At 48.3% G+C, this 9351-nt stretch overlaps 1 protein-coding gene across 1 annotated transcript in view; it reads left to right on the forward strand.

Annotated features, from left to right (window-relative positions):
• Positions 1-9351, forward strand: part of LOC102368221 (CUB and sushi domain-containing protein 1) — a gene marked incomplete at its 5' end in the record, with an annotated part of 292700 nt that overhangs the window by 195696 nt on the left and 87653 nt on the right. The window contains 3 exons of the mRNA XM_014523449.2: positions 1257-1373; positions 2353-2562; positions 5722-5910. Of these exons, the coding sequence (XP_014378935.1) occupies positions 1257-1373; positions 2353-2562; positions 5722-5910 (516 nt within the window). The remainder of the gene's footprint in view (positions 1-1256; positions 1374-2352; positions 2563-5721; positions 5911-9351) is intronic.

The raw sequence follows: 9351 nt of genomic DNA on the forward strand, positions 1-9351 counted from the left end.
AAGGACCCCTTGGCAGGGCTGAAAAATCCTGTTCTCAAGTCTTTGCTGAGGAGGAGGAACATCAGGGCCCTATGCTGCAAGGTGCTAAGCACCCCTAAATGCCACTGACACCATTGGGGGGGCAGAAGGACTCAGCAGTCCGCCAGGAGATCAGGCCCTCCTTGGTTTAGTAAAGGAGCCTGGCAGCTAAAGTTGGATGTCTTAAATCCATATCAAGGAACCTTTGGTAGTTACTCGGTTCTCAGAGACGCTGAGCACCTGCACTGCCATGTAAAATCAAATGGCCTGTTTCAGTGCCTAACACATAAAATTTGTGCATATATATATATATATATATATAGTTCCCTAATGGCTCCAAAGAAGGAGGATTTTTCACTTGAATGCTAAGTCAGACATTACCTTCTTTTTTTTTTTCTTCTTTTTTTTCCTCCTCCTTTTTTTGGTGGGCGGAAAAGGGGGGAGGAGGGGAGTGTTCGCGTGGTTTGGAACCGAAGAAAATTGCAAACCACGAATGAAAATGGATTAAGTCCCAGACAAGGTTGTGCTGGTTTCTTCTGGTTTATTTAATCCAGGTGTTTGCCTTTTAAATAATTTAAGAAGAATTACATTAAGCTGCCATTAAGGGAGAAAACTTACAGGAGACGCATTGTCAGCAGCAAGAACATGCATAATGAGAGGCTGGGCAAAGGGAAGCTGTACCTTCAGTGTCAGCCTGGATTAAGACTATGAGTCTGTGCATTGAGTTGGAAGGTATTATTTACAGGAGCAGCTCAGGAGTCCTCCAGATAAGCCACGTAAGATGCTGAGTCCTCAGTTTTATTGGGCGTCTTTTGTAAATGTCTCGTTTGCCGTGACGTTTATGAGCCACTAGTTGAGGTTTTTGTCTGAGTCAGTGCATATCCACAGCCTTCTGCATTCCTAAGTATTTGTCCAGATCTTGTTAAATCTGGTTGGGAACTCTTCTACCTTGACTCAGAAAGTAGAAAAGTGATTTGAGTGGACAGAAGAAGACAGATGAATAGGTTTCTTAGCTGATTTTGCTCAGAAGTACAGCGCCTGGCTCAGGATTGGGGTTTAAGAGATTAGACATAGGACGGAGGAAAAAGACGTAGCGTACAACGGAGTGATCAGTCATGAGTGGCAAATGTTAGATGAGTTTCCTTTTCTAAAAGACATTGGTGTTAAATAAAGTGGTGACCTCTGTGACTTTTCAGCAGGTCCTTTCCATTAACATCAAGCCCCTGTTCATTTTACAGCCCAGTGCGGTGGGACCACAGAAGAGATGGAAGGAGTGCTCCTGAGCCCCGGGTTCCCAGGAAACTACCCCAGCAACATGGATTGCAGCTGGAGGATATCACTGCCAGTGGGGTTTGGTAAGGCAGCTGGTACTTGAGAAATCAGCACTGCTCTGCTGCTATCCCAGAATAAGTGGCATCTACTTGGTCCACTGCTAAATGTCACTGCTAATGTCTTGGTTCACTGCTAAATGCTAGCTTGGAAAGCATTGTTTGTTATTCTGAATAAGTCAAATGATGTTGTTTGAAATCCTGGTCATGCTTCATATTTCTAACAAGTTAAAATTCATGAAGATCATTCTGGAGTCTCGCAGGTCAGCTGCATCCTTGTAGACTTTTTTTTCTTTTTTTAATTTGTATCCACGGCCAAATTAGCCCAAACAATGCCAAATCCAAGTGGCCAGAACCATAAGTGGCCCTACTTCTGGCAAACATCCTCCACCCGCACCTGGGGCTTCAGGTGTTTCCAAAACCTTTGGTGGGCATCCTACGTGCAGGCCCAAGCCTGGAGGCTTGGGGTTCAGACTCCGCTGCATTTTGCTTGCCCTCAGCCATAAGGAGCAAGCAAGGGAGTAGACTCCCATTTCCGTAAATGGGGCTTAAAGCAGCTGCACCTCGTCGAGCGGTTCAGGAAACTGCGGTTCAGGAAAACTGCCTTCTTGGACACAGATACATGGTATTTCCCCTGCCAGGTTAAGAAGAAGCTTTCTTCATCCTTTGTGGACCTTTTCTAAATGGAGCCTTAATGTAAGAAGACCTTTATCACATCATATCCTCACTCAGCTAGAAGTCCTGCTGGATCGGTGCAGGCTGGATCACCCTCTCCACCGTTAGAAAGGGGGAAGCATGTGCAATTCCCACTTCTCCAGCCCAGCTCCCCACCACCCCAATCTGGCCCCTTCTGGGTGTCTGTTACCACTGGTAGAGGGCTAATCCCCAAAGTCTCCCTGTTCTTGAATCTGGTGCATGTCTAGTTCCAAGTTTCCTAAAGAACAGCTCTTTTCCATCATTGAATGGAGCAGACCTGAGCACCACGTTCATGTCTCCTCCTGCTCAGGGGCGCACATCCAGTTCCTGAACTTCTCCACTGAGCCGAACCATGACTTTGTTGAAATCCGAAACGGGCCCTACGACACCAGTAACGTGATCGGCAGGTTCAGCGGCACTGAAATCCCAGGCTCCCTGCTGTCGACGTCCCATGAAACTACCGTCTACTTCCACAGCGACCACTCGCAAAACAAGCCAGGGTTTAAGCTGGAATACCAAGGTAATGAGGCCACCGTGCAAGCAAAAAAGGGGCAATCCTTTCCCCGGGGCAGGCAGAGGGGAGGTGGAGAGCACAAGAGCTGCTCCTCTGTTGAGTTAGCAACCTGAGGACTTAATCTAAATGAGTGGAAAGGTGTTACATGAGATCCATACTTAATCCTAATAGCCGGGGTCTGTTCTCCCTGCTGTATGCCTGAAGCCAATAATAACACAGTCCTAGCGTGCTTTGTGACAGCGACATGCATCAGAATTAATTCCAGCCAGATTCACGTAGAACTTGGCTCTCTTGAGTATCGTGGGCTTAGAGGAAGTCCCTGGGGGATGCACTGTCTCTCTGGGATTTTGCAGTTGTTTTTCTGAGTCAGAGGCCAAGCTGGGCGCTGAGAGGTCATCCTTGTTTCCTGTAGCCATAATGCGTTCTTGTGTCATGCTGAGGCAGCCTGCCAGAGCGGGGTCAGGCATTTAATAAAATAGTGAGAGACAGAAGAAACACAATGGTTTAACCCAGTGGACAGCATCCTTTCAGAGCCATAGGCTGGAACAACCTGCCTTGGGTCCAAGGCAGGCTGGTGTCCTGGCTCGGCTGCCACGGCTGCTTCTCCCCACTGCCTGACTCCAGTGCAGGCACCCGCAAAGCCCCACACTCCCATCCCCTGGCTCTCTGGGCTGGATCCAGGGGCTCCTCAGGCTGTATATTGCCAAACTCCCTAGTTTAACCAAATACTCAGAGCTTGCAGTAACGGGCCAGATATGAAAACTTCAACAGAGAACAGGAGAGAAGCACAGAATCACTTCTAAAGGGAAACCTGGCATATATTTTTAAAAGTGCCCCATGTTTCATGGTGCCCCTGTCTTTCTATACTTGCCTTCAGGCACAGACTGGCCCAAAAACGAGAATTTTGAGTTGTGAAAAATGTTGAGGTCTTGTCGGTTGGATTTGTTCTTTATCTGAACAGCACTGAGTCTTTTGGAGGGTTTTTTTGTGCAAAAAAAGCATGCGGGAAAGGGAGTCATCCCAGAATTATCAATAATTAAAGGTCAGCGCACTCATGAGGATGTGGGAGATGTAAGTGCTGGTCTCTCCTCTGAATTAGGCAGAACAGGCCTCCCCCCCATCACAATTGTATTTATGCCTGGACCACTGAGAGATCAGCTGTCATGAGATGGCTTTGGCACACGCTCACATGTCTGCTCAGAAATTTCATTTGGGCCATAAGGAAACCTCCTGACAAGAGGATCCTTGAAGCCAGACCACCGCTGCAAAAGATTTGGGTTTGATAAACCAGCAGTTGCCAACAAAGGACTGTTTAGATCAGGGGCAGGCAAAATACAGCCCGCGGGCCAGACATGGCATGCCAAGCCATTCTATCCGGCCCGCGGGGCCCCTAAAAAACTTAGAAGAGTAATATTTATCTGCCCCCCGGCCACCTCGATGACTTGCCAAAACTCAGTAAGCGGGCTTCCACCCAAAATAATTGCCCGCCCTCGGTCTAGATGAAAAATGCCTGGTCATTTCTTCTTCAGACATCTTAGAGCCAGATTTTCTGGGGTAGAAAGGGAAACAGGGCTTCAAGTTCAGGATCTCAAGTTAGATGCGCACAAACCAGGCACTCCAAGTTATTGGTCATGTTGGAAAACGTCAGCCCCTGAGCAGTGAAAGCCCCTTGGTCTATGAGATACACTGCTCTGGGGCTCGCTGTGTTTCTTCTAAAAGTCTCTTGGTGGGTGTCCTGCTCGTGCTAAGTGCTGGATGGGTAGTGAACTCCTCTGTCTGCCTGGGTGCAGCCTGGCCAGAAGCAGGGCAAGCGTTTCCTTGTGCCATCCCTTGCTCAGAGTGCTTTCAAAGGGATATCCTGAAGTCGATCAGCCCTTACAACCTATCCCTTGCCCTGTCTGCTGAGGGGTCAGTTCATCCCTCTAGTACGCTGGCAGCTACATTAAAAGAAGTTAAGCTGTTAATAGACCAGTGAGGCTGACACCCGTATACCTAGAAACAGCCCTGTTGTGTCTGAGTCGAGGGGCCTGAACAAGCATTTCGCTTGCAGTAATACTGTCTGTGACACACTTGATGCCCAGGCAGAGAGCTTGAGTGTCCCGGGCTCTCAGTGCAGAGCTGCTCATGGGTCAGTATGTTCCCAAAGAGATGTTGGCCTCCTGTGCCTACCAGTCTATGGTGCCTGTGAGCGTCCACAGACCGGGTATCCTATGGGAATAGGAGAATGGGGTATCCTTCTCTATAATGACGGAGATGACAGTGGCATGGTGTGCAGCCAGTGGGAGCCAAGTGGTCTGCCACCACATCAGAGGAAAACCTTTGGAGTGAGAAAGGCAGAGTGTATATCTTTGTCCGGGTGATATAGCCAAAGGCTGGAAAAGGGCTGACTCCCCAGAAATAGCAATAAAAGCCACTACTCAGACCTAATTGAAAACATTAATTTTGCCTTGGCTTCCCTGTGTATGCACCATATAATTCATGTGCTCCTGTACAATTTAGAAAGAAATGCATGCTCCAAGGCACCATGGGTAATCTCATGGAAATTGCTATGCAAATTAGGTCTAGCAGGGCTGACCAATAATTTATGATGTCAGGCGGAGCATGTTAGCCAATTGCCATCCATTTGTCATCAAAATCACATGCGTTTGGTTGAAAAGGAGGCAGATTTCCTCAATTAGAAGTGAGCTGCTGGGTGACTTTGAGGACACAGGCTACTGAGGGACGGGGAGGAGAGGAAAAACTGAGAGCAGGGCTCCAGCTCCATGAATGCGGCTGTTGAAAACCTGTCAGGACATTTGCAGTCACTGCATCTCCAGAGGGATGTGTTGCTTCTCAACCCCTTGCGGTCCTGTATGGAGTCATCGCACTTGGAGGGGAGGAGCTAGGTTTTATACCTAATTGGACCGCTTCATTTAGCTGCAAGCCCTCCTCATTCTGATTTCCAACATAATGCAGGTTGATTGATTGCTATGAGCCATGCGTCAAGGAGCTTGAGCATTAAGGAACCAGGTGTCCTATGGGGAAATTGTGTCTGTCAGGTTGCTGACCATGATCTAATGAGGATGGTGTCTCTTAAGCCTTAGCTGGGGTAAATTGTGACTACAACTCTTTCAAAACCAAAAAAAAGCATGAAGCACAGGCTGTCTCTCCTTATTTTATTTCCAGCTTATGAGCTGCAGGAGTGTCCTGACCCTGAGCCTTTTGCAAACGGTGTCGTTAGGGGAGCTGGTTACAACGTTGGCCAATCCATATCTTTTGAGTGCCTTCCTGGATACCAACTGATTGGCCACCCTGTCTTGACATGTCAGCATGGCACCAATAGAAATTGGGACCACCCTCTGCCCAGGTGTGAAGGTATGACTTTATTGGGTCATCTTCAGAATGGTTTGGGGGGCGCGCGGAGGTCTTATGGGTAACCCAAGGAATTCTGCTCTTCCTTTTGGGTCTTTATCATCTTCCATCACAACCAGTCACCTGGAGGAGACCTCCAAGGAAAACTCACATTTCCCTGGCGTTGCAAATCCACCTTCTTTCTAGGCCAAAGCCCAAACTGCTAACTCAAACCTGCTTGAACTTTGGTGGATTCTGGCTGTGTTGATGCTGGGTAGCAGAAAGGGATCAGACTTGTGATAGCTGTTCAGTGACCCAGGAAGAAGCAATAGGAGGGTTAAAAAAATGTGGAACTGCATTTTCCATATATCATATTTGCGTAAGCCTCTGAGGCATCATTCTTCCTGTTTTTTATGTCACTCCGTACTGTTGCTGTGCATTGTTTGACAGCCAATTTGTCACACCCCCGAGCTAGATTCATCGCCATGGTGGACAAAATGCAGTTTGTACAGCTGAAGCAGTTCACATCTGTAAAACACTTTGTGATCCTAGGGACTACAAAAGGACCTCTGGAAACAAGTGCCGGTAGAGATGAGTGTGAGCTGTGCTTTGTATCTGTGGGCCACCCTGGAGATTTTGGGGTACATTTCAGATCAGTGAGTTCGGGGCTCGCCAGAACAGCATGGGTTCGTCTTTCCGAGTTAGGGTCGGTCTCATGCTGAGATTGGGGATCAAACACGTTGCTCACTTTTTTGCTTTCTGCTCGTTCCACTGCTGGGAACCGTGGAATTGGTGCTTGGGCAGCAAGGCAGCATATGGCCTTGAGAAGGGCTGAGCACCCAGAGCTCCTATACCCTTAGCACCTCCGAGAATCTGGTCTGCACGGCTTGCTTTCCTGGCAGGGACACTGGCCATGTAGCTGAGCTCTGAGCCCCATGGCATGAGTTACTACTGACCACCCCCCTCTTAAGGATGGGGAGACAGAAGCCTAGAGGGTGAAGTGACTTGCCCAAGGTCACCCAGTGACGTGCTGACACGGGCAAAAAGAGAACCAAGATTTCATCAACTCCCAGCATCCTACTTCTTTGGGCCATGGGGACCCGCATTGCAAAGACATCGATTGCTCTCATCTGGGAGCTGCTTGCAGTGCCTGTTTCCCCAAGAGCGGTCTCCCTGCTCTCTCACATGGCAGCTGCAGCCTCTGTCCGCCCCGCTTATGCTAAAAAACCATTATTGTTGCGCTGATTTATGGACCCGGAGAAATGACTGCTGGCTCTTGGACAGCTTTATGATTCTCACTGCCAGCCTTCTCTTCCTGGTTTTCATTTTTTGTTCCCTTTTCCCGTTTCCCCAGCCTGCTATTTCATGCTGACACTGAGCATGATTAGAACAATGTTTTATTGGCCTAAGTAAGTTTTGCCTTTTACCAATTCAGACAGCCATCAAAGTCAAAACTTTATGATGAGCTGGAGCGGCTGAATAAATAAGGTTGGAGGGGAAATGGGGGGGGGGGCTTTGATCATCTCTTCTCTTTGTGTTTGTAACATCCCACGCTGCACTGAAATGCATTTAATCAGCACCGCTGTGCTGAACAGCTACTAAGAGAAGACCCTGGCAGCTAATGGGCTTTGTGGCGGTGGTAGGAGGTCTGAGCGCCAGTTTCACGTGGCCGTGGCTAGTGCTGTCCTGCCCGGTGGGATCTTTAAAGACCCTGGCAGTCTTCATTTGCGAGACCCACAGTCTCCGTGACGCCCCAGAGCATTTTGGAGGGGGTCCGTGAGCCAGGAGGGGCTGTCCAGCCTTCCAGACATCACTGGAAAGGCTAAGATTTTCTGTTCAGATCTGAGCACGGATGACGTGGGCTTCATCCTGCTGACGCAGCCCAATGGCGTTCTCCACTGTTGGCTGCCAGGAGAGGCCCCTTTTGTGTGAAACCTGAAAAACCCAAGCTTGCTTACTGCAGATCCCCCTTGGTACTTTCTCAAAGCAGGGAGGTTTATCCCAATCTCTGTGGACCACCTGGTGCTAAAATAGCTTTGGGCATTGTTGTTCTTCTCCCTTGATCCACGAGTCCTGGAAGGTCAGAGGGCATGTAAAATAAAGAGCCAAAGCTTCAGTTGGGGTAAATGGATTACTCCAGCAATATGCACCAGCTGCAAATCTCAGTCTGATTAGCACCACACATACCATGCTTCATCCTACAAGGTATTCATCCTGATCGCTGCTCTGCAGTGTGCTTTGCCCTCTCCTAGCTGTTGAAGGTAGCAGGATCAAGCCCTTGTATCCCTTAACCAAGTTCACCCACATTTTCCAAACATCCCTTTTGTTCTTTTCTTCTTGGGTTCTTTAAGCGAGGACTGCCCCTTCTTCACGTAAAGAAACATAGAGGGAGTATAAAGCAGTCAGCATGTCTTGCAATGCTTTTAAATGTGAGAATATGCTTCCCACATACTTTAGTATAGGAGCAGATGGCTAGGTACATTTTGGGGGCTTTTTTTCCCCGGCTGTATATATCCCATATACAGAATTATTAGCATTCTTAAGACTGCTGCAAACATTTCCTTTCTTGATATAATCCTCCTTAAATGCAACCAACATTTGCTATGTATTTTGCATGAAAGCTGCCCCTGGGAAGTCATTGCCTTAGGCTAACAACCTCACCTTTTCCATGCAGGTCACAATAGAAAGCCCATTTAATTGTAAGAGAGGTTGTAATTTTGAAATGGATACATGTAGGCTGAGATTTCCAAAGCTGCTTAAGGGGATTACTGGGTTGCCCAGCTCTTATTAAAATTAAGAGGAACCAAGCATGCCGGTCTCCTTGGCTGTTTCAGAAAATCTTTTCGTATTGGACCTGCTCACCTGGGTAAGCATTGCAGACTGGAGATGAGTTCTAGGGCAAAGCCTGACTCTGCTCTGACTTGCAGAAGTTAGGGAGGATGTTGTAGACCTTAGCGGAGATGCTTGGATGTGAAGTGTGCATAAGCTAAAGAAGACACTGTCTCTCACCCCATCCTCATCAATAAATTAAGCGACTGCGGCATTGATGCCTGCAGTTGGATAGGTGAAAAATTGGCTACCAGAGAGTAGTGGTGGACAGGTTGTACTCAGCCTGGCGAGATGTGAGCAGTGGGGTCCCCCAGGGCTCGGTCCTCGGGCCCGCACTGTTTAACATCTTCATCAGCGACTTGGACGAGGGGGTGGAAAGCACGCTGTCCAAGTTTGCTGATGACACTAAGATGTGGGGCGAGGTGGACACACTTGAAGGGAGAGAGAGGCTGCAACTAGATTTAGACTACAAAAGTGGGCAGACGAGAATAGGATGGGGTTCAACATAGACAAATGCAGGGTGCTGCACCTTGGGAGAAGGAATCCACAGCATACATACAGGCTGGGGAGTTCCCCTCTTGAAAGCACAGAGGCAGAAAGGGATCTCGGAGTCATTATTGACTCCAAGATGAACAT

This window comes from Alligator sinensis, unplaced genomic scaffold (assembly GCF_000455745.1).
Source record: "Alligator sinensis unplaced genomic scaffold, ASM45574v1 scaffold994_1, whole genome shotgun sequence".
In the NCBI taxonomy this organism is placed as follows: Eukaryota; Metazoa; Chordata; order Crocodylia; family Alligatoridae; genus Alligator; species Alligator sinensis.